This window comes from Oryza brachyantha, chromosome 5 (assembly GCF_000231095.2).
Source record: "Oryza brachyantha chromosome 5, ObraRS2, whole genome shotgun sequence".
In the NCBI taxonomy this organism is placed as follows: Eukaryota; Viridiplantae; Streptophyta; class Magnoliopsida; order Poales; family Poaceae; genus Oryza; species Oryza brachyantha.
In genome coordinates, this window is record NC_023167.2 from 19,225,385 (window position 1) to 19,251,431 (window position 26,047).

The window sequence follows — 26,047 nt, forward strand, 5'->3', positions numbered from 1 at the left end:
GCATAAAAGTATATTTAACAATAAATAAAATGATATAAAAAATTAATAATTATGTAAATTTTTTAAATAAGACAAATAGTCGAGTGTATATAAAAAATCAACGATATCAAAAGTAGAAAAAAATAATATCTCATGATACTTTCTCAGAAACCATAAAATTACTCTCGGAAAAAGCAGATACTGTGTTAGCTCACGAGTGGTCGGGTGGAGGCTGGGCCACGCAGATAATTATCGTCACCCATTGTTGTGCTGGGCCAGTGGACATGTGCAAAGACGCTCCCAACTAAGCGTCCAGGCCCCTGCACTGCAAAAAATGGAGCCCAAGTACTCTGTAATAGCCTAGACAACGCAGGTAAGCCGCCGGCCGCGCGCCCCCATGGCGGACTGGGCCGGAGGCAACTCGGCAAGCGGGTGAAACCGAGTCGAACGTTCGCCCACCGCACGAGCGCGCTAATTCGAAATATGGTAAATTCCACGTGTACCGTGAAAACTCGCTCATATAACTCTAAAATTTACCCGATCTATTCTATTCTATGTTCTCTGAAATTTATCCGATCCAATTCTAGGTCCTGGGTGTCAAATTTTGTCGTTTGTTTTTAAAGCCTATTCTTTTCCAAGTTTTTGACAGCCAATTTCAGTCAAGATCACACATGACACCATGCTTCACTGATTTATATTAGCAATTAGATATTCCCTCTGTATTTCAATATATAACATCATTGATTTTTTATTACATGTTTGATTATTTAATCTTATTTAAACAAATTACGCAAGTACATAAAAATATAAGTTATATTTAAAATACATTTAGATAAAAATCTCACAACAAAATAAATTATAGTTATATAATTTTTTAAATAAGACAAACGGTTAAACATGTAATAAAAAGTAAATGACTCTGTGTATTAAAATACCCAAGGAATAATAATGTATGGGTGAAACTTTTACAGACATATTCTTATCGCTTTAAAACAAATGCTATAAAATACAATGAAAAATCTCAAATCAAGCTCTAAATTTTAAATTTTAAAATATACTTATATCAAGTTGTCAAAATGATAAGAACCAGGTTTTTTGGGTGGCAGTTTGCGTAGCTGCAAGGCTGCCAGCCAGGCAGCTAGCTTCTGTATTCAAGGCGAAACTGGTACTGATACTGGGTTCGTTTACTGGTAGAACATTTATCAAATCAGATGGCTTGTGCTGCTGTGCATCAGCATTTGAGACTTTCAGCAATCAAAAAGGGTAGGTGGAGTGTAAATGGGTTCAGAATATTGCGAGAGATTGCACTTGTGGTTTCAGAATATTGCCGAGAGATTGGCACTTGTGGTTTCAGAACTTCAATTTCTCACATGCATTGATTCATATCGCTCGCAGGATTGCTATAGCAGTACTCCTAATATAGAGGCTGGAAACACGAGCCCTACTATCCCTGTTAAAATTATGGGAAAATCCACTAAACCTCTGTAAAAGAAATCAATGAAATGAGAGGCTAGTTTATTTATACAACTCTAATCTTATTGATTAAATCCGCTAATGTACTTTTGTACCTAGGATCACATAGAATGCATGGCTCTTGCAGGCAACTTTTGACAGATGTTGGTCTCAAACAACACGATGGTTTGACCTATCTTTATAGTTTTTCTTGGAAGACTGTCTTGGTGAGTGGTCGAGTGGATTGTATCAACTTTTCCCATGGATTCTGAAGAGAACGTGAACCAGTGGCGCCAATCGGTGGCTAGAGCGTGAACCAGGATAAAAAATTCATCGTCTGACAGGTGGGCCCCACCTGGGAGGTCTATTTAAAACCTCGCTCGCCTCTCGCCTGCTTCATCGCTCGTTCTTGTTCAGTGCCAGTGTGCCACCACCTCCTTCTTCCCCAAGACTTCCAATCCAATCTCCTCGCCGCCCTCGCGATCTCCGCCGGCGCGGTCGCGACCATGGCGTTCAGCAAGATCAAGGTCGCCAACCCCATCGTCGAGATGGACGGTCAGTCACAACCAGATCGTTTCCCTTCCTCTCCCTTCCCTTTCCCCCGCGACGGATCTGCTACTCTGGATTTCTGCGACTTGCTGCCTTGTCTGAGCCATCTTTAGCGCAAAGCAGCACGATGATTTTAACGATCTTTAGTGCAAAACAGACGCTGGTAGATCCTTTACGTTGCGCTTGCTTGGCTAATGGTGGGGAGTCGGGATTCGATTCGCACCGGGAGGTTTCCGGTGAGGTCGTGTGCTGTGCTCGTCCCGGCGATATGGCACTCACGTGTTCTACCCCGAATTTTCCGTGTGCAGGTGACGAGATGACTCGAGTGTTCTGGAAATCTATCAAGGATAAGGTAATGGATACTGGTTTGATTCTCTTGTGAAGTGCTTTGTCCTCTCCCGGTTGGTTTTCCTATAAAAAAAATGCTTTCTTTACGCTAAATCTGCAGCTTATCCTTCCGTTCTTGGACTTGGACATCAAGTACTTTGACCTCGGACTTCCATACCGTGATGAAACCGACGACAAGGTCACAGTGGAGGCAGCGGAGGCTACCCTCAAGTAAGAACTTTATGCTAATTAAGGTTCACAAGGAAAGAGCCACTTGATGCTTGATTTGTAGTCGAATTGCGGTTGGACAACTGTGTATGTCAGAAATCTATGCATTCAATCTTCTTCCATACTTATTTAAGCAGTGCAAAGGAATCTCCACGTGCATTACTGTCACTCGGTTACTTGTTCCTTCAGTTCTGCTTAGGCCTGTGTTGAACATTTCACTGCATTGTATGGTGTGTACTTATCTTTTACTGTTGTTTATGTTCCTGCCCCATCCATTCTGCGTAGGTACAATGTGGCCATCAAGTGTGCAACCATTACACCAGGTACATTTGTTATTCTGCCATTGATGTTTATTGACAAATGACAATGGCTTGCAACTATATTGTTACTGACTGTTGCATAAAAAACATAACAGATGAAGCAAGGGTTAAGGAGTTCAACCTGAAATCTATGTGGAAGAGCCCAAACGGCACAATTAGGAATATCCTAAACGGTAAAGAACTGCTGCACTTTCTTTTGGTCCAGGCTTTGGGAATTCTGACATTTCTGTTTCTGTTCTTGCTTACCTTCAGGCACTGTGTTCAGAGAACCAATTATCTGCAAAAACATTCCTCGTCTTGTTCCAGGTACTGGGAGAAGAGCAAAAATTTAGTACTGTTTTTTTATGTGGTCTTCTCATGCTTACCGAAGTGTTGGCGTTTTCAGGATGGACTAAGCCCATTTGCATCGGAAGGCATGCATTTGGTGATCAGTACCGTGCAACAGATGCAGTTATCAAGGGACCTGGCAAGCTTAAATTGGTTTTTGGTATGCTAAATTACCTTACACTATAAATTGAATATTTTTCTAACTAAACCTCCTAATTTACAATTGCTACTTTGATGGTTATTGACCAATGCATATGAACAGAGATTCTATTTTACCTTTTTCTTTATTTTTCATAGAGGGAAAAGATGAGGAGATTGAGCTGGAGGTGTTCAACTTTACTGGTTCTGGAGGAGTGGCACTGTCTATGTACAACACCGACGAGGTACAGCTCGTCACTTGTCACTTTTTATTTCAGACATGTATTTGTCACCTTTTTTTTGTGATTCATGCTCTTAGAATTTGATTATGTAGTCCATCCATGCATTTGCTGAGGCTTCTATGGCTACTGCTTATGAGAAGAAATGGCCACTGTACCTCAGTACCAAGAACACAATTTTGAAGAAATACGATGGCAGGTATTTATGTTGCTAGCCTATTCTAAGTTTCTAACACATACCCTTTTTTCACTGCTTTTGCCATCCTAAAATGCATAATACAATGATCTGACTAGTTGGAATTTATTATGCAGGTTCAAGGACATCTTCCAGGAGGTATATGAAGCTCAGTGGAAATCAAAATTTGAGGCTGCTGGAATTTGGTACATTCTCACTTGGCCTTTTGTTTTTCCTTGATTTTTCATCACAGCATCTTATGGCGTTTGGTGACTTTGGTTTCCGTTAGGTATGAACATCGTCTTATTGATGACATGGTTGCCTATGCACTTAAGAGTGAAGGAGGCTATGTTTGGGCTTGCAAGAATTATGATGGAGATGTGCAGAGTGATTTCTTAGCACAAGGTTATATGCCCAAGTGCCTTTAAAATTTGTACCCAAGCTTTGAGTAACGTTTGTTTGGTCTTGGTTAAGAAGTATTGAACAATGAGGTTAGCTGGTATTTGAGCTTTTAATAACAGTAAATTTCTTGCATTGCAGGTTTTGGATCATTGGGTTTGATGACATCAGTTTTGGTAAGTAAATGGTAAATGTGTCATTATGCCTGATGTCTATTTTACTTTATTAGTAAGGAAATAAGTTATTTCACTTGTTTTTGTGCTAGACATAGTGTTTATAATGGTACTAACCGGTTCATGTGCACATGTTCTAGGTATGTCCTGATGGGAAAACCATTGAAGCTGAAGCTGCCCATGGGACTGTCACCCGTCATTACCGTGTTCATCAGAAAGGCGGTGAAACCAGTACAAACAGCATCGCCTCAATCTTTGCGTGGTCAAGAGGACTTGCACACAGGTACAACTATTAACCACTACAGTGTTATACTGTATCCGGAAATTTTTGGTATATTGTCCGATTTAGTGGTTCACAAGATGTCATTGCTTTCTGCCGATAATGAAATTTACCGGGATGGCCGGTTGCTCGACTAAAATGGCCGTGACTTCTCGATTACCACTTTTGTGTGATCTAGGGCAAAGCTAGATGACAATGCTAGGCTTCTGGACTTCACCAAGAAGCTTGAGGCCGCCTGCATTGGCGCAGTAGAATCTGGGAAGATGACCAAGGACCTTGCCCTTCTTGTTCATGGATCTTCAAAGTACGTTATACGCTATTATTACATGCTTTGCAGAACTGCAGTCACACACATTACTCTACTGGATGCGTCTTGAACTGACTGTTTGTCTCAATCTGCTACTCTTGCTTCGACGTACAGTGTCACAAGGAGTCATTACCTGAACACTGAAGAGTTCATCGATGCGGTTGCTGACGAGCTAAGATCAAGACTGGCAACCAACTAAAGCTGAACCGGCGCACCTTGATGTTACAGATTCAATTTTCATGAATTTTGCGTGATTTGTAGTTGGATATCACAAATAATGCTCTCGTAGCCATTGATGAATAAGCTCCATATTCAGATATGAACAAGAGCAATTGATACATTTGCCCAAATACTCGTGTATTCATCAATTTCAGTTCCTATAATAATATAGTGGTTCTTATCCAATGTACAAACAGGTGAAATGTGCAGGCTCCACCAAGCTAGCTACACACCTCCAGCATTAAGCTTGAATATAAGGCCTAAAGCAAGCAATCGAACAAACAAAATAAATAATATTGCATCAGATTACTAGTTAACTACTAGTAAACCCTAGCTATTTTCCATTGATGCGACAGCTCAAGTGCCCATTTCTACCTCCTTAAAACATCGGAAATGGCTCTTCATGTCGCTGGAGCTAAGGACCCTTTCGATCTCTTCGTAGTTTAGCAGAGAGGCGAATCCATAACCCTAAAAGAAATGGAGAAAAACACGCCAAAAAAAGGTGAAGAAAGCAATCAAATCTCAGTGACATGGCCTGATGCAGAGCTATGCTGCTAGGTATGAAGAATGCTGTTGCCGTTTGCGTAGTAGCCGTTCACCAGGCCGTTCTTCACGTGCCCGTTCTGGTATAGCTTCGGCTGTTTCGTTACTCCGTTGCAGGGGCTACTACGTTTCAGTGCCGAACTGACAATGCCAGAAGTTTGCTGAAGCAAAAGGTCAAGCTGCCCTGATGAAGCTGCTACTAATCCTGTCAAGAATTCAGGCATTTTTATTTCTAGTTAGCTTAGAGAAAGCATCTCAATTTTGCCAAAAGAACTTGATTGTTTGGGTTGAAAAGGAAAAGAGATAAGAGTATGTTTCAGGCAAGATGAGGTAAAGTGGAAGGCTGATTTACCCATGAAAAGTGGGGATGGTTTTCCAGGTCTTGACTTGAATTCAGGGTGAAATTGTGCACCAACAAAGAACCTATGAGTTGGTAGCTCAATTATCTGCATCCAGTAAAACATTATGCATTAGCAAGTTTGAATACCTCAACAGGCTCTAATAAAAAAAAAAGGGACCCTACTTCAAAAAAAAGGACAGTAAGCCTACCTCCATGCGTGTACCACTTTCATCCTTGCCGACAAAAGAGAGACCCGCCTTCTCGAATTCTGTGACCATATCAGGATTCACCTAAAAGATTCAAAAACATTTTGTCAATAAAAGTGAACTGAAAATAAAAGGAAGATGCTAGTTTCGAATGATTCTGCCTGACAAACCTCGTATCGGTGGCGGTGCCTTTCATCTACATAGCTTGCATTGCCATACCTAATTCAGTCCAGATTTTGCAAAGATTATTTAGAGAAACACAAATTGTGAAAATGATGTAAACACAGTGCAAGATGAATGTTTTCTTACAGCTTAGCGGATTTGCAGGTATTGATCTGGAAAAATGTCCTCCTTGATCCAAGGCGCATTGTTGCCCCCATATGGGTTTTAGAGCCCTGCAAAAATATAGTCAAAAGTAGAAAACATAAGCTAATTATGAAAAGAAAGAAAACTATTTAAAAAACAATATAGATGGGAAATGGAATCACCTCTGGCATGAAAATAACACATGGTGTCGTTGTAGCTGGATCAAACTCTGTACTATTAGCACCACGCAACTTCATGACAGAGCGGGCATATTCAATCACTGCAATTTGCATGCCCAAACAAATACCAAGATATGGAATGTTGTTTTCTCGCGCATATTTTGCAGCAAGAATTTTTCCCTGGACGCCTCTGTCTCCAAAGCCTCCTGGAACTAGTACACCATGTGCACCCTGAGGATGAAGAGGAACATCCTTCAAAGTTCCACAGAATGGAATCACCTCATCACCTAGTAATATATGATGTACTTACCTTTAGTAGATCCCATGCTTTTTCATAGGCATCAGGAGTCTGCACACGGTAACCATTCTCCAAGCATCAGTAAAATACTTACAATACAGTAAGGAGATCAAAATTGAACAGAATTCTTTAAAAAGAAGTACATGACACTGACCTCTTTGGCTGCAGAATCTTCAAGATCACACGAAGGAACCCAATCCACCACAAGTTTTCTGTCCAAAGCAACCGAAGCATGCAGAAGAGCCTGAAAGGAACACCAAACTAGGTAAGGCCCCCAAATCTAGTTGAAAGGGATAGGTTCCAATGTATTGCTAACACCAAAAAGATCAGAAGCATGCCCAGTAGCAACTGAATAGCTGCTTAGTGATGCACAGATGCATGTCAAGTTAGTCAGAAAGGTCACCTTCAGAACTGACAAATAGGAATCTGATAGGCCAGTATACTTTCCAACCATGGCAATCCTGACCTGGAAATATTTTTGCATAGTGACTATGAGCATCAACTTATTGATCACGTACATGTCTTGTTGTAAATCTAAAAGCAACAGTTCAAAAGATCAAGACTCTAACCGGAGTTTTCAGTCTGTCAAATTTGCTGGCCCTTTCAGTCCATTCGATCAGCTTGGGTTCTCGAGGCACTTTTCCCACACTACATGTCAAAGAACCAAGAATACACATAAGTCATGAAAAGAAATGACACCAGGTGCCAAGTTCGTCCTATCTTTGGCCAATAGACATACCATTGAAGATCTAAAACTTTCAGAATAGCTTCATGTGCCTTCTGGTCCTATAAAAAAGGCATCAGTTGTTAATTAAGTAAATAAAAAATTCTATTACATGTATTTGGTCAAAGTTTATGTGCTATACCTTAAGCAACAAAGGAATGTGCCAGATGTTCGTAACATCATGAAGATTAACAATATTTGAAATCTGCAATATGAAATCAAACTAAGAATTTGCAGTTGGACAGTGCAAAACTCTACTTTAAGTACTCAGCAATAGCAACACTGTTACCGGAACATGGCAAAATTGTGCAAGTTTCACTTTCACATTTTCTTCAAGTGGCTGTCAGAAGCACAAAGAAAGCAATGTGTAAAATCACCGTCAGAATGAAAACAGCACTTTCGAAGGAATCATAAATACAAAAAAAAAAAAGCTGCTGCAGCATGATTAAGTACCTGTGTACTGCGACATGCTAAAATATCAGGTATCAGTCCAAGTCCTCTTAGTCCACGGACACTATGTTGGGTAGGCTTTGTTTTCTATGGAAGATCCATAGCAAATGTTAGGAAGCGTATTTAGGACAATGACAATGTATTTGGATGAATTATGGTGCCTTCCCCATGAGCAATAAGTACCTGTTCACCAACTACATTGAGAACTGGTACGAGACTGACATGAACTAGGCAAAAGTTTCCAGCCCCTGAAGCACAAATTGGAAAATCATCAGTAAGAGTTAAGTGATATGTGCACATGAAAGACAATAGAATAAGTATCTAGGTTGTTCACTGTTTTCTTACCTACACGGTATGAAAATTGACCTAATGCTTCAATGAAAGGCATTGATTCAATATCCCCTGCATCAAGAATGCCACTGTCGTTATGTGGCGAAAATATTTTGTCTCCTGCATCGCAATACTAGAACAACTATGGGAACGATTGAGCAGGATATTATATTCTATGGTGCTCCAAAGGGTGCGGTGTTATTATTTAATGATGTGATTTGCTTAAGTAGTTCTTTTTCACCTATAGTGCCACCAAGTTCAATGACACAAACATCAGCTGGCTCTTCTGTGCCATCAACCGGATTCATGGCCACACGTTCAATCCACTCCTGTATTTCATCTGTAATGTGTGGTACAACCTGATAAAGTGGATTAACTCACAATTCAGTAAATTCATCAGCTATGTTATAGAAAAGAAAAACAGGAAATGATATTCTAATTACAAATTCTCACCTGAACAGTTTTGCCCAAGTAGTCTCCTCTTCGTTCCTTGTCAATAACAGCCTGCAGTTAGGGATTACAAGAGAATTTATTAATTACTAGATGATAAATATTTGCTGTGAGTTAAAAGTTAATGTTAGAAAAGTATGTATTAGCAGCTTATTTATGCTCATGGAAGCATATACTCCAGTGGTTCTGAATACTGACAGTTGCATGATAGCCAAACAGCTACACCTTGACGTTTAAACTGCTTACAGTGAATCTACCCTATGACAGGTTTTCAATATCAACATGTCTATCACCAACCTTCAGACTACAGAACCAGATATTGTCCATACTGACAGTTGCATGATAGCCAACAGCTACACCTTGACACTTAAACTGCTTACAGTGAATCTACCCTATGACAGGTTTTCAATATCAACATGTCTATCACCAACCTTAAGACTACAGAACCAGATACTGTCCACATGTATAGTTGAACTGTAGGAGATCTTGGGATTTAAAATAAAAACGAAAAGAAAGATCTGTGGTCTGAGATACAAACCACAATTTTCGACTAGAGAGCAAGTCGCACTGAAAGTCTTATGCGCACTCAGATAGAGACTCTTTATTCCAATCACCTGATAGATCTTTCCCGTGGTTATATTGTTGTCACGAGTCAACTTGATGTCCAGAAATCGTTCATAATTTCCAAGGTCCAAGTCCACCTTAGACAAAAAGAGATAACGAAATGAAGTTCAGATTAGTCAAAGAAAGAAAATTTGCAGCTATCACAAAAAATCACACTTCACAATGGAACCGCCTTTTTAACAAGTGGACAAGTGCATGGAATGGTACTAGTGACAAACTGCCAGTCCGTGGTAAGACAAGCAAATTAAAGAGGAGTATGTGTCAGTATAGTGTAGTTACTTGCGTGCATTTTGTAACCTACGGTGCACTTTGATTATATGATAGGACAATAGGCGAAATAATGGCACAAACCACCAATTGTATTCATTGGTTTAACTGGCACACCGCACACTAGAAAGTACAAGTATGCACAAGTCTATGCAGTGAGCTAAGCGAAAAGTGATGGTGAAGCAGAGGTATTACCTCACCACCATCGTCCAAAACAAACACTTCACCGTGCTCGAATGGAGACATGGTTCCAGCATCGGTGTTAAGGTATGGATCTGCACACGACCAGTATCAAAGAAAAATAAAAGATCAGAAGAGTCCTCGATCATCACAGGACAAAGCCAAAACTATTTCATAAACTCGTTTCACTAATTTAACTTACTGTACAGGCTTGGTACTAAAATATGAACAAACACTCAAGGAGGTTGCAAGTGATGAGACAAGAAAAAAAAAAAGCTTGTTAAGTATTACTATAGACCAACGAAAGGTGCGCAGCACCTGGCCTCTGGATGAAGAGACAAAGCTTTCAGTCAGGACAAATTTTTCATAGCACGAGATGACAAATTTGACCTGTATAACTACACCAATATAAAATAGAAACTTATCTGTTTCAAGGAACCAAGATAGTGACACTGACACAGTATCAGATGGCCACCTCATCAGAGCAGTGACGAGTAATTACAATTCAAATTAAATGAAACATGAAATATCTGTTTCAAAAGTAGGAGGAGGGAACAACTTTTGTTAACCCGAAAAAAAAAGAAGATGAACTAACAGGGAAATTAGGATTAGTGATGAGACGATATCATCACTAGTAAAAGTGCAACATGGCACTGTTGAGATTGTAGAAAGGTTAGCACTTTCATTCCGTTGAGAAGAAAGATCAAAGTTTTATCCATCCAACAGGAAGGCCATCATCTTTCAACTTTAAAAAAACCAAGATTTTTATGTATGTTTACTCCAGTTTAGTGATCTCGAATGAGAAGATGATTCAGAAGAGACGAGAGAAAGTAATAAAGAAATCGAAATGGCTCAGTATTAGTATATGATACAGGTGCAGTCTACTATGTACGGGGATGCGTGGTGTTCGTGCTCTGTGCGATCACGTGGCCACCATTACGAAGGCGAAACGGCGCTGCTGCTGTTATTTCCGTATATTTTCACCGAGAAACGTCGAGGGGGAGAAAAAAAAACGGGCGGAGCCACCGGCGGCGGCGGCGGTGGCGGCGGGAGTTACCGATCTTGATAGAGGTGACGCGGAGGCCGCAGTCCTTGAGCACGACGCCGATGCTGCTCGCCGTCACGCCCTTGCCGAGGCCGCTCACCACCCCGCCGGTCACCAGCACGTACTTCATCGCCGATCTCTCCCCCCACCCCTCTCTCTCCGAGAAGCTAGCAGCAGGTGTTTGGTTGCTCGCTCGGCTGGACCGACGGGGCTGCTTGCTCGTGCTGCGCTGCGGTTGCTGCTCGCCGTGGGTAGTGGTGGCGGCGAGGATGGAGGAGGAAGAGGGAGAGGTTTTGGTTGGGATGTGAGGAGGTTTGGAGCGAGGAGAAGACGGGTTAAATAGGCGCTTCGGGGGCTTTTGGACTCTTTGAGAAGGACAAAATAAAAATCAGAGACGCTTATAATATGTAGTAAACCCTATTCATAATTTATTCACTGTGAAATCTATCAACAGCGAGGACCACACCTGATCTTGGGTGTTTTTCATGCGTTTGCATTCAGTAGGCCTACATAAAATTGAGAAATTTTTTTATCTTCTTTGAAGTGCACATATGAAGCTGGACAACTGTAAATTTATCGGTAATTTATATCATTATTATTATAAATTATTACTAGAAGATTATAAGAAAAAATTAAAATTTTTATTCTAGTTACATCCTTTTAAAATTGTGTTAAATTTACAGATACCCCTAGACATGTTTTTTCCTTGCTATAGATTTTTGCGGGCACATCTTCCAAACTTCTAAAGTTTTGTAAAAAAGTATTATATAAAACTTATTCATCTGACCTTTGTAAAAAAATGGTTTTAACTTTGTGATAGTTAATTCAATCATTTGTGCCCTTGAATAGCCATACCAAAAATAAGATAATCCAGATCATCTAAAAATTTCCTAAGAAAATAACGGTGTAATAGAATAGGGTAAACGAAGGATTTTGACAGAAGCTTAACTCTAGAACAAGGGTTGAGAAACACAGGAATTTAGAGAGACATAAAGACCATAAGAAAGTTCCCATGAAATCAGACTTTACGTTAAACTTCATCTTTCATAGATTAAGACATTCTATAAGAATTTAATAGGATTCATGGGTATTCAGTTGTTTGTTTCTAAGAGCCAAATAGAAAAAAAGATCATAGGATTTAAATCGTCCAAAAATTACTTTGTTTTAATTGAGGCCTTCGAGGGTTTTAGGGGGTATTGATTTACATTGTATAAAAATCCTGAAAAATCCATGAGTTTGAAATGAGCCATTGCTTCACCGGCCATCGCTGTCCTGAAGTTTGGACTAAATTAGGCTGAACTGCCTTCATAGGACCGTTTCGGCAGTGTTTCTAAATGACGGGACTGCATCAAATTAAAGTCCTTTTTAACAACAAAAAATAGAGATATTTTTATTCCCGTGAGAGTTGAGTTGCTTCTAACAAAGTATTGCACTCCAGCAGGTCCTTACAGAAAGGAGCAGCAACTACAGATATGCAGCAAATTTAGTAACCCACTTCGGCCGTGTTCGGTACTATTAACTCTCACGGAAATGTAATACTATATTAATTAATTATAAAAAAATAGATTAATATGATTTTAATGTAGCTACATAATATTTTAAAAAACATGTCGTTTAGCAGTTTAGAAACGTGCACGCGAAAAATAAGGGAATCTGGCTTAACTCGCATAACAAACGCAGCCTTCGTGTAAAAGACTTCCACCTGCCGTCAACACAGCTGTTTTGTTTTTTACTAATATAAGTATGAATCGAACTACAGAAATTCGTTCTCTTTTTTTCTTTTATAAAAGTTGTACCAAGATCAGCTACTGACACTGGTAAAGTTATACACCTCCATTTCACTACGAAGCTTCCATGTCTCTGAGATTGACTTTCGTAAGACCATTGGCTAATCTTTCTTTCAGAATCTGTTCTGTTCAGTCCATCCAGTCCTGCAGGTCCAATGTGAAAAGTGTCTCGTGTTGGCTGTCGGGCATTAACGAGAAATGCCATATTCCCCTCTGGTTTACTGTCATTCGTTGAGCTAGGGAATCAAGGCTTTCATCAGAGAGAAGAAAAAGGCTAAAAATCATATTCCCTGGTTGACCTAATCCTCTACTACCTCCATTCCATAATAACCTTATTTTTTATTTTTCCGTACCCAACATTTGACCATTCGTTTTATTTGAAATTTTTTTGCGATTAATATTTTTATTATTACTAGATGATAAAATATGAATAGCAATTTATACGTAACTAATTTTTTTAAGTTTTTTTATAAATTTTTTAAATAAGACGAATGGTCAAACGTTGGATACGGAAAAACGAAAAATAAACTTATTATGGAAAGGAGGTAGTACGAATTGAGTCACCATGCTATAGCAGTGCCTTTTTAGGTCTGTTCCTACTGCGAATCTGGTTCTACAAATGAAAGCAGCATGACCATGCCCAATCGCCATGAACCGTGTAATGTCGTCCATCTTTCTGAATCCAGAGAAGAACCGTGTGTTCTTCAGAAGGCTCGGCTGTCGCGCTGCCAGCCTCTAATTAACATATGCCGACTAATAGCAACAGTGTTAGTGTGGTTCTAATCAGCTGTCGACTGAGATTACGTCGTAATCGTTCTGTGGGGTTTGTGTTATCACTTTCTTTGAATTCTTTGATCAGATCGCTGCACTTGTTCTGTCCATCTTAATCTGCCAGCCCATTCACAACTCGAATTTGCTTCAGTGCTACTCGACCTTCTGACATCCGTCTACCAGGTTTCCCACTTGTTTTTTTTCAGGGTAATCTTCTACTACGTTATGGCTGGTCACTAATCGGCCATGATCTCGTCAGGTGAAGCTTCTTTTTTGCTGTGCGATATCCTCTGGGAGACTGGGACTGACAACGAAGTATACGTAAGCTAGCAGCAGCTGGGGAGAATCAGAAAGATGGTGAGCATTTGAAACTTGGGGCCAAAGGTTTTGCACACCTACCTTACGCCATCAGCCTATCCCGGATTGCAATCTAACTTCGCAACTAACTAGTACCTAACAGATGGATTTAACCAAGTTGATTATGTGAGCTACAGGAGTTGGAGACATAATGATGCATGAGTTGAACTGATCTCCCTTTGAAGACTACACAAATGCTTAAATTTACCTTTTTACAAACATAGCTTGTGGTCAACTCTCTTGTTTGAAGAGTATGGATTCTACACAACGTCTTCCCGTGTTATATAATGTTTTAACTGAATCCTGGTTTACAATTTGGTATTCACTGGGATTAACAGTCAAATGTATATATCCTTTAATCCATGAGAATATAATAGTGTTTGTCAGTACTACTTGTCTGACAACAGTCCAACTATTCAAAAGCATGGAAGGCCATGCCCGTCAGGTCGAATTCCATCAGGCATTCAGGTTGATCAGATGCATAATTAATAGACAGGTTACCATTTCAAATCATCATTCATCAAGGTTGTGCACCACGTACCACGTTGCATTAATATAAGCATGGGCAGCTAAGTTAATGACGCTGTGGCCATCATTATCCCCCCTAACCCAGCTTGTGCCCAAATCGTGTTAATCTAATAACCGAACTGGACGTTCCTTTCACACGTCCAGATCATCTGGGTGGTTGTTGGTGGTTCCGTCACGTACGTTATCCATAGCAAGAACAACCCAATTGACCCTATGCTGTCTTGTCTAGCTGTTCATAGTTAGCAGTTAATAATGGATTAGCCCCCAGCTTATCCTGCTGCACACTCTTCGTGCTAGTGGCATGCATTGTGCAATCACACACTGGTTTCAGATAAAACAGAGCTGCTTTTGGCCAAGGCAAAACTGCAGGTGGCAGAGCTGCATGTTCTGTGTTTCTTTCACCCTGATGCTGGTGGGAGGAGGCAGTGGTTAGTAAGGGAGAATTTGGAAGTAGAAGGCCAATTTTGTGATGTAGCCCCATCTATAAATGCTGGTCCAGTAACGTAGGAGCTAGCACTGAAGGCAGCACATGTTAGTGTGTTAGAGACTCCGGGCCAAACCATTCATACCGAACTGACAAATTTTACAGTATTTAAGAAAAAATACGGTATCTCTTGGTACCTTAAAAATAAGTAAAACTATTTGACCATATGGTAACACCATGCATGATATCAATGTTGACAAATCTTAGCCTCCCTAGACATGTTCAGGTGCATGTGTGTTTATATGGGGTCGTACATATTAAGCACCTAGGTGTCTTTCTTTTGGCTTTTGAAAGTAATGAAACGGTATATTTACAAATAATTTATAAATATTTTTTAATAAAAGTGTTCTTAGGGATCTGAAAGCTAAAGTTGAAAAATATAATACGATGATAAAAACCTTAAAATTTTTACTTATAAACATAAATATAAACATAAGCATAAACGACAAGATGAGGATGTCAGATGCGCTTATCTGCCTTACAATGAGAAATTCTGGGTTCTTCCAAATGTATCTAGATATACCAGATGCTCTACCTGATATTAAAAGTTTATCAAATTTTGCAGAAAGACACCAAATTTTACAAATTGAAAGGTATACCATTTTTGTTACTTTCTCATGAGATTTTCCGAAGGAATGGATTATCTGATTTTATGATAATTACCTAAGGGTAAAAACAAATGAATTAACCGCTATAAATTTAATTTTTTGTATATGAAGATAAGATAAAAATATATTCTTTTTACATAAAACGTATTGTTTAAAAGCTCAAAAAAAATGTGTCACATAAATACAAACCACTTGTTGGAAACGAAACGGAGCCGCAGTGCCTCCACTCCAGATGTTTGACATGTACTGCCTTCTTAAGAATGTCCATAAAAATACTAGTAGTAGTAGATAAGCGTGTTGAAGCACGTCGCAGTTTGGGCGGTTCTTTCCAAAGACGACGCGTAAAAGCTCCTTTTCGTTTGCTCCATTTTCCTCCGCTGTGAGCTGTTTGCATGGACGACCACACACACGGCTACTTAGGATCTGTTTAGCTCAAAAAAAATTTCTCAAAAACATCACATCGAATCTTTTGACATATAAATGACGCATTAAATATATATAAATATTAAAACTAATTACACAATTACGGTAGAAATCTTAAGACGAATCTTTTGAGTCTAATTAGAATATGATTAGCCACAAGTGCTACAGTAACCGACATGTGCTAATGATGCATTAATTAGACTCAAATTATTCGTCTCGTGGTTTTCAGGCGGAATCTGAAATTTATTTTATAATTAGACTATGCTTAATACTTTAAATGTATGACCGTACGCGTGATGTGATATCTCTTCTAAAACTTTTAGGAACCGAACGCAGCCTTAACGATGCGGTTTTGATTGGAATATACGTGCATATATGCCAATTAAAGCAAGTCTGGACGATCGTTCAGCCGACCGGCGGCGAGCGCGTCAAATTGACGTTGGTTGTGCAAAGCAAGTTTACTTCATCTGGTTAGATTTTTTTTTTTTGGGGGATGAAACCAGTTTATCTTAGTTGAAATTTTAGGTTTGACGCGGATGCTTATATTCACAATTAATCTTTTCATGGTAACTTCGTCAACATCTCTCTATATATAAATCAGTCTTGAAGGTGCTCACATTTATACGGTGTACGCATGTGCATTTATACAGGTATACTATTTATCTGTGTCTGGGAAGAAAATTGACGTTGGTCTTGATCAGCGACGACAATAGACGTAAGTGGCATTGGTTGGACTCCTGAGCTTTCCAGCTTTTCTTACTACTATAGCACTAGCACTAAAAGCCCACAAACGATAAATCGTACGATCCGCTTTTACTTATGTTTATAAGTTAAAATTTAAAGCTTAATATCAAATTTGATGTTGATTTTGGGGGCACGAGGCCTTGAGGGGACATGGGTGGAGAGAGACCGAGAGAGCATAAGGAGATAAGGCCTCGACTCGATTCATTTATTTAAAAAAAGGTACACATAATATATTATATGTTTCATCAGTGAAAGTACTTAAATATGACCCACATTTTAATTTGTTCACCCTAAAAATAAAATAAGATAAATAATTAAATATATAATATTTATGGATTATTTAGCATAGATTAAGGATGAGAGGAAAAGACTACGGTATCTCTTAATAGATGAGGAAATGAAATGGGTGGAAGGGTAAGTAAAAATAAAATAGGAAGAATTTTGACTAAGAGAATAAATTAGATAAGTAATACAATGAGTAGTAATAGAAATTCTTATATTCTGATACAACATTCAAATATAAAAATACTTATATTTTGAAAGAGAGGGACTGTATCTAAAACCTAACTGTATTATCTACTCAATTGGGGTATTGTATTTAATGTTATTGAATTTTGAATATACGCTTCGACTGTTCGCCTGTATTCAAAATATTTATGCAAATATGCAAAACTATAAGTTATTCTTAAAATTTATTTAATAATAAATCAAATCATCACAAAAATAATTAATACTATATATATTTTGAATAAAAATAATGATCAAATATAGACAAAGAAAATCAACATTGTTAAATAAAAAGGCAGAGCGAGTATGTTGTATGGAAATTAAACACCCCATCTTTTGGCGTTTGCTTATACTTAAACCAAAATTTGAATTTTTAACCTTAAATTTCAAGTTGATTTAAAGTTTTTTCCATTGAAGTTTTAGTTTTGGCTTTTAAATCGCTATAAATACATGTACAAAAGTTTTATTTCTAAATTATTTTTTATTTGTAAATATGTCGTTTAAATTTTCCACCAATAACCACAAACATAACCCCGAAGCTTAAACTGGTTCGAAAACCGGGCGGGCGGAGTGCGTGAAAGAGTTATCTCCGTATCCTTTTCGTGCAGTTTACGATTACTCGAGAAGTGGACCATGATGCATGGCCGCTTTCTAACATCGACGCATTAAATCTTCCTTCCCTTGGCCGGAATGTTTCCCCGGGAACACGTACACGTCGGTATCGTGGCAATCGCTGCCTGCTCCGTCTCCGTATGTGGCTGCGCCGTGCAAGATCAGCCGAGCACATTCCATAGGATCTCCGGTTAACATCGGTTGATCATATTCGATCGTGCCCAAACCACTTTTTTATTCACATAGTTCACATTAGCTCTGTCGTTGACACCAGTGGAGACAGTGAACATACAATATGCATTTGATTATTTATTTTATTTAGAGTTTAGTATTGGTAAAAAAAAATGTTTTGTGGATATATAGAACTATAGCTGCGTTTAAAATATACTAAATGATAAATAAAGCCATATAGAAATATAATTATCTGGCTTTTTAAATAAGGTAAATGCTTAAATACGTATCGAAAAGTCAATTGTATTATTTATGAAAAAATAGCGTGAGTGTCTATCCAATATCAATATTGTTAGGAGGATCATCTATGTAAGTTTATCCCAAAGATTCATTTGCAAAAAAGAATTACGAATCCTACAGCGTAACAGAGAGAGTGTATAGCATGTCGTGTTCGCATCATATGTATATACAAATAATTGACTGAATTTCGCAGCAGTGGTAGGAGTAGCGTTCCATTTATGCGAACATGTGGATCAACGTGGGAGCAGTGAAACGGAGGCGATGGATGCACGGGAGGGAGGAGCCAAATCTCGCATTTTCGTACGTGGGCCCGGGCCCGCACCGGATCCTAGGAGACCGGCCCCACGCGAGACGCCACGTAAGGATGGGATACGGGGGAGGCCCCACCCCTCTTGGCCGCGGGGGCAGGTGGGTGTACCTGGGCCCCACCACGTTGCGGATACCGCCGACAGCGCGGGGGCTGGCCCCACCCCCGCACCACCACGTGGCCCTCCGCTCCTGGGGCGCCAAACCCCCCGGGCCCCACCACGACCGTTGGTAGTTACAGGGAGGGGATTGTTTCTTCCTCTCTCCACGATCCAAATGCTAATAATTGCCAGTTAGGTAGATTGATCGTCACTAGTTGGTGTGATCTTGTCTCTCTGGTCTTAAAAATTTCTTGTACGCAATCGACCAATGCGTCCATCCAAAACGATCTCTCTGATCGAATGAACAGCGTCGTGTATGCCATCGTCCCTCCATGGTCCATCCGACCGGTGCATGATCGAATCGCCCAGTCACGGAGATCCTATCACAGTACTACTGTTCTTCGTCTCGTTCGTTGTTTCCCTCACGATCAGTTCATGTTTTTCACTCACGAGCAGCATGTATGCATCCAAAATTAACTGCACCGCCGGATTGGTGTCCGGTCAGATCCAACTTAAGCTTGACCCCTCTCCTGCATGCGGCCACTGGTAGCCTCGATCTCGCAATCTCGACCAGGTGGCTGTTTGTGGAGAATAGCTGGGCTCACTTAGCTACTAGCGATAGTAGGGTTGGTAACTAAGGCCTATCTAGTTCCTAAAAAATTTTCCAAAAACATCACATCGAATCTTTAAACATTTAAATAAAATATTAAATATATATATAAACATTAAAACTAGTTACACAATTACGGGGAAAATCGTTTGACGATTCTTTTGAGCCTAATTAGGACATGATTAGTCATAAGTGCTGCAGTAACCAACATGTGCTAATGACAGATTAATTAAACTCAAAAGATTCATCTCACGGTTTTCAGGCGGAATTTAAAATTTATTTTTTCATTGGTGTCCGAAAACCCCTTCCAACATCTGGTCAAACGTTCGATGTGACCTCTGTAGCAAAAATTTTTGCCAACTGAACAACCCCTAATTAAGCTAAGCAGAGGACGCGCCAATGGCAGGTGGAAGCATCGGTAGGAGTAGAACGGATTAATGTCAGCTTCTGCTGCTAAATCAATATCAAGGATTTGAAACGACCCGGACGTGACTAGGATCAATCTCGGCGTCCGCGTCGGCGTCGTCCATCCCCTTCACCAACCCTCGCGATCGACGTCGTCGTCCGTCGCGCGGCCGGCCGCTAGCTGCTCGGTCGTCTCCGTCGCACTGTCGGCAGACGGTGCGTCCATGGCGACGACGATTCAAAGAGGCAATTTTTCCATTTGTGAATGGTCGGTGCATGCACGCGCTCCCTGCAGGTCTGCGTGATGTCAGTGCGACGGTGTCTCCGCGACGACGGGGACGGGCGGTGGCGGCTGGCCATGGCACGTATCGCCGCGATCGTCGGTGTCGTGACGACGAGCTGCTGCTGCGCCTGTGCGCGTTCTGGCGAGCGACCGATCCGGCCGGGCACGTTGGGACAAGGCAGGAGTCCAGCCCAGGGCCCCCGGCCATGACCAACCAACCGGCCGGCTCATGTGGCTGCCAGTCGCGGCGCCACCTCGCGCCCATGTCACTCTGCAGTTGGATCACGCGTAGCTGTCCGTCCCGCGAACGCGTGGGCGACTCTCATCGGTGCATCTGTCAACCTGCCATATTACCGGCCGCCGGTGAGAAGAGTAATCCGTGCACCGGCGACTAAACGTTGCTGTTTCTAGCTTGGTTTTGTTAATTGGACTCGGCGTCTGGCTCTGAGCCACTGACCATAGCACACGTTTTGGACGCCGAGGAGATCAGATCGCCTATGACGTCTGATACGACCACTTGTCGGGGAGCGCCTGTGGATGTCAGACGTCAGCTAGCGTGGTCGGCATAACAGGATCATGTTGTTGTGGATAGAACAACAACTAACAGAAAAAAAATATATTCGAACAACGCCACAAAGTTTATATGTGCTCGATCGGGAGTGACCGAGGGAGAGATCGATGGTCATAAAGACATAAAGTGGTGAAGAAAACGATAAATTAGTGCCGGCAAAGGTCTCTTTTTGTACACGACGGTGGATTAACAAATGGTTTGTTCATGACCACATGTATAAAAAATTGTTAAGACTTTGCCCTTCAGTTAGTACGTAGGTTTCAGTGTTTCACCTGTCATGTTTGTGACACATACAGAGTACAACTGTGTTTCCTCACAGGAATTCGATCCGTTGTTATTTTGTGTTCGCTATAGGAAAAGTCGGTTGAGTAATAATGGAGGACGTCGTACGTCATCTCCCCTGTATGAGATGATGATCTCATCTTAAGAGCATCCGTAACCGTTTATCTAAACTTGATCATCATATCTTTATTTAGATAATTATTTAAATTAGTTTTATCCTTCATATCTCTATATACTTCACTGGATCATCCATATATGACATACTCTATATTTTTTTGGAAGATGGAGAGAGATCATCTAAATATGATATTCTCTCTTCTAATATGGATGACATCTAAAAATAAATGATAAGATAACCGTTCTGTTGGAACCTAATTTATAGTCTTCATCATCTATTTTCAGGATAGAGGATGAGATAGAGGATGCTCTAAATCCTACTCGCCCCTTATGAGATCATGCGACCTGATCTTAATCCTAATCGTCGTCTTGCGTCACATGAGCCAGGGACTCAAATCAGGCGATAACCCAAGCATGAGTACCAACCAAACCAACCATTACCAACTCCATGGTACTACCTTATACGAGGAGTACTACATATATTATTGCGAGTAACACGCATGGTGTTAATTAATTAGTACACCTAAGTTAGTTTTGTGAGAGGCTGAGAGAATGGAGAATGTTCTCCCACTATCCTAAAGAAGAAACATGTGCATATACAAATTAATTAGCACTATTCATGAACGATCGGTCGCCAAGCTAGGCCTTCTCGTGTATTGGGTTGTGGACTTTGTGGGCGTGCGTCAAGGCAGCCGCTGCCTGAAAAGACTAAGACCAGTAATTTATTTTATATCTATAATATATTTTATGTGTATAATATTCTTATCTATTTAGATTTACATGTATGTATATATATATATATATATATATATATATATATGCATAAGATATAAATATATAATGTTTATATATACGAAAGTTCGTATGTATAAAATTTATGTGTATAATATTACATGTATAATGCTTGTACGCATACCAGCACATGACATATCTGTCACGCGCTCTCCGCTGCCCGCTGGGACGCTACTGGAGATGTGGCCAGTGAGGCACACGTAACGCGCGCGCGCGTCGTGGGTTGGGGTGCCGCACGCCGCAACGCCACGATGCGCGGCCTTCGGTTTTGCAGTGAGCGCCGGGCGCGCGGCACGCATGCAGTTTGACGAGAGGCGGGGTGGGGGAAGGAAGGGGGAACCGGACCGGTTTGGTCGGCGCGGGGGCGGCGGCGCAACACGCACCAGGTTATTAACGGTTGAGTGCAGTTGGGCTGGCGATGTTGTTGTCCAACAAAAAGGTCGAATTGCTCGTGCCGAAACCAGTTAGACAAGACTAGCAGCAGAAGCTAGCCGCACAGGCTAACGACGCTGTGACATGCAGGCATACAGCTAGCGAAAAGAACAGGGTGCATGCAATGCAACAGTTCTTAATTATAGTAGTAGTAACTAAAACCGTTGGAGCGGCAGTCATGCTGCCCTTTCGGGCCATCGATCACCGGGGGTGAGAGCGGGCGCGACACGCCACGCGCGCCGCTAGCTGGACGCCTGGACCGGACCGCCCCCCCCCCCCCCCCCTCGATCAATCACAATCACATGGCTGATGTATTGCTCCGCGCGCGGCTCATCGCTAGCTGCAGCTACCCGTGCCTCACTGCACCGCCCGGCCGGCGGCCAGGCGTCCGTGTCGCGTGCAGCGTACGTACTGTGCGTGCGCTTGTCTCCTCGCGGCCCGGCCGGCTGGGCTAGCTGCTTGCCCCCCTGACTGGAGTGATGGCGAGATGAGTGCGACGCAGCACGCACCGCGCGCGCTCCTGTGATAGTGTGATGTGCTGCATGCGCTGATCGATGATGCCGCCGATAGATAGACCACGCGGGACGGGGACGGCGTTGGCCGGCGCGCAAACCACTCTCGCTACGAGCAGCCGCGCGCGATATTGGGTCGGCGCGCGAGACTACACGGAAATATTGACACGCAAGACCCCTCCCTCTACGTACGATCGAGCAGCCGTCGATCGATATACATCATTGTATAACTAGCTAACGCGTTGTTCATCGCGGGGCTCATAGAGGGGGTCCGATATTGCATGGTAGCTACTCCATCCATCTCGATCATAATGTAACGTGTTCTGTTCTATATTAAGCCTTTTCAAATTTAATTAAATTTATAAGGAAAAACATATAAAAACACTGGTTTTTATCTATGTTCAATGCAATTCTGGTGGGAGAGCTCCTCCCCAGGTGAAACTTAAAAAGAAATTATTCACGTATTGTTAATATATCTATAATAATTTGTTTGTATTAGCAATACTAAAATGGTTATCTATAAGCTTAGTTAAAAATAAAATAGTTTGATTTAGATAAAAACAAGACATACATCTACCATTATGAAGCGAATAGGTCATGTAGACAACCTAACATCTAAACGACGAATAGAGCTAGCTCGTACTCTCTCTATTTTAAAATATAGTTATTTATTATCGGATTTAACACATCTTAATATAATAAACTTCATACTTATTGTACTATAACATATTAAATCTGATAACTATATTTTAGAACAGACGGAGCAGCTAGTTAAGGTTGGACGGTGGCTCCAAGATTACATGGTGCATGCATACGGCCCGATTCCTGTTCAGGACGATTACCCGGGCATTCATGGCCCACTCATCGTCAGTGTCCAACAAAACAGTTGAGTGGTAGTAGTAGTAGTATTATAGTATCGCTGCTGGTAGTACATACGTGTCTCGAGACATAGCCGTGAAATAATTGATTCGTCATCGATCGTGTAACAGAATAGTTCGCACATGTGCATGTCTCCTGCTCTCATGTCATGTTTGTTCATGATTATTTGGCCGTATCGACCATATGAGGACCTGCGTGTGCAAACATACGGTGCTCCAGGACAAACACACATATAGCTAGCGACACGATATATTTTTAGTCAGGTGAATTCGGGAAACTAATCACGTGATTAATTAATCAGCTTTCTGGAGATCAGTGCGTGAAAGGATATAGCTGTCAGGGCGTGTACAGCCATGAGACAACAACTGTTTATATACATCCACGTCAAAATAATCATCTTATATGACATCATTAACCTATAAAAAACTTCATTGTCGCCTTTTGTTTGTCTAATACTTATACACGTGCTCCTAAGTTGTGCACGCAACTTTTTTTTAGAGAAATACTTTATACATTGGTTGCGTGTAATAAATACAAAACATAAAAAATAAAATATTACATATGCTACAAACAACTAAATAGACAACATATTATACAAGTTGATTATTTACCTATAAGTATATATTAAATAGATAATGGTCGTCTGTACTGTACATGCCCTAATACAGTAGCATCGATTGTAATCAATCTACTACCATGTACAGGGGTTTATATTATCATGGAGGTCAGAGGGATATAAAATATTAAAACCGTTGTCACGTTTTTTCAATGGTTTTGAACGATATCTTATCACAATAATCATGGTAACATGGTAACAGGGATGAAGAAAACCATCGGTTTTTGAACCCATAGCGTATACCTAGCGCGTCCGTTGTTTTCTATCCAGCCCTAGCACTGTATAAGACCATCCTTTCTGATAAAACCTGCTTATGTACATGCATGTACCTGCAGCGTCACATTCTCATAGAAAAAATATTATACCCCCCAACTAATGCTCAAATTATGGGCATGAACATACAACACTTAATTATTCCTAGTTCACTAACACAAATGAAAAATGGTAGAGTTGCATCAGGCCATATTTGGAATATTACCATGCCTACCAAAAATTAATTCGCAGCATCAGGCTCCTTAGAAAAATAATATTCTCTCCGGTTAAAATATTTATTGCTTAGGACCTGATGTTATCAAACTTCTAAAATCTAAAAACCAATTTTACATTACAATAAATTTATAATATCTAATAAATTTATGATATTATGATAGTATTTTTTGAATGTATATCATTTGTTTTGTGTTTAAACTAAGCATTTAATAAATTATTGATAGTTGAATTTTTTTATAAGTTTCACAAAATCATATGTTAAACGATAAATATTTTAACCGGAGGCACGGGCGGAACCAGCCCTAGGACCAGTAGAGCTTAAGCCCTAGGTATAGGTTTATAACCCCTTTAAAATTATATAAAATTATCATACATATTCAAAAATAATTAAGATTTCATTGGCTTATTCCTACTCTTTATTTTTTTTTCTGGTTTTGTCCCTGACCGGAGGGATTAATAATTGCTGCATCGACGTCACGGGCTTCTGTCTTGTCTCTTCTCCTACAATTGATCAGCAAAGTCAGAGTTCCACTGGAGGCTGGCGCTAGCTGAAACCAGATAGATCGAATTCTAAAATGTGTGCCTGCAGCCTGCTGTTAGGATTTCAAAAGACCGAAAAAAAAAGCAGATATACTATGTGCTATTCCTCTCAAAAAAAGATAAATAAATCAACTTATATAGCTTAAACTTTATCAAAAATAGATCAGTTTCTACCTTCTTTTTTACTCTCGATTCATATACCGAGAAATTTTATCCTTAATATCAATCTCTCTTACCTAACCACCCATAAATACTATTTTATTAATTAACAAGGTACACTTTATTCATTTTCTCTTTGCACTTAATATATCTTTGGACGTGAGATATCATATGGTTAAGGGTTAATTAACTTATCCTGAGACGCAGGAAGGAAGCCGTCTTCTTCAAGGCCGGCCACCGGCACGGCAGCAGGCGTCATCCTCAAGGCTCAAGCCCTCCCTCCCCGTCACCGAAACCCGCTCCCCTTTGCTTGCTGTCGACGACGACGGAGCTAGCTGTCGTCGAGTAGAGGAACACCGGGACACCTCGTCGACAGCACGATCCCAGGCGACGGCGATGGCGATGGCGATGGCGATCGCCGGACACAAGTGGCGCCGCCGCCGACACCGGCGCGCGGCGTCAGACTTAGCGCATCGACAACCAAAGCAACCGGCCCGTTCAGCCAGCCCACGACAAGCAGGCCGAAGCCCACTCCACGGCCCATGTAAAGGAGGCGTGTGAGAAAAGGAGGGGGCAGAGACGAAGAGAAGCATCACCGCATCAGCAG

General features: G+C 40.8%; 2 protein-coding genes across 3 annotated transcripts; one reads left to right on the forward strand and one right to left on the reverse strand.

Moving 5' to 3' along the window:
- Positions 1–1,848: 1,848 nt before the first annotated feature.
- Positions 1,849–5,171, forward strand: LOC102707215 (isocitrate dehydrogenase [NADP]). Its single transcript, XM_006654754.3, has 15 exons — positions 1,849–1,986; positions 2,289–2,332; positions 2,429–2,538; positions 2,821–2,858; positions 2,951–3,028; positions 3,108–3,161; positions 3,241–3,342; positions 3,480–3,565; positions 3,655–3,758; positions 3,872–3,940; positions 4,024–4,139; positions 4,275–4,309; positions 4,447–4,589; positions 4,765–4,890; positions 5,008–5,171. The coding sequence occupies exons 1-15, from the start codon at positions 1,938–1,940 to the stop codon at positions 5,090–5,092; spliced, it is 1,239 nt and encodes a 412-aa protein (XP_006654817.1). The 5' UTR covers positions 1,849–1,937; the 3' UTR covers positions 5,093–5,171.
- Positions 5,172–5,225: 54 nt separating this feature from the next.
- LOC102707493 (CTP synthase-like) lies at positions 5,226–11,369 on the reverse strand. 2 transcript variants are annotated; one of them, XM_006654755.3, is made up of 21 exons: positions 11,067–11,369; positions 10,025–10,104; positions 9,553–9,639; positions 8,942–8,992; positions 8,730–8,847; positions 8,504–8,560; positions 8,342–8,406; positions 8,162–8,245; positions 7,998–8,048; positions 7,851–7,913; positions 7,724–7,770; positions 7,554–7,632; positions 7,388–7,450; positions 7,139–7,228; positions 6,997–7,035; positions 6,690–6,917; positions 6,511–6,596; positions 6,372–6,420; positions 6,205–6,285; positions 6,008–6,101; positions 5,226–5,860 (listed from the first exon to the last, which is right to left on the reverse strand). In XM_006654755.3, exons 1-21 carry the CDS (start codon positions 11,182–11,184, stop codon positions 5,667–5,669), a joined length of 1,824 nt encoding a protein of 607 aa, XP_006654818.1. In that variant the 5' UTR covers positions 11,185–11,369; the 3' UTR covers positions 5,226–5,666. The 2 variants fall into 2 exon arrangements, with proteins under 2 accessions (XP_006654818.1, XP_015693066.1); XM_015837580.2 differs by having other exon boundaries at positions 8,504–8,608; positions 11,067–11,269.
- Positions 11,370–26,047: the final 14,678 nt, after the last annotated feature.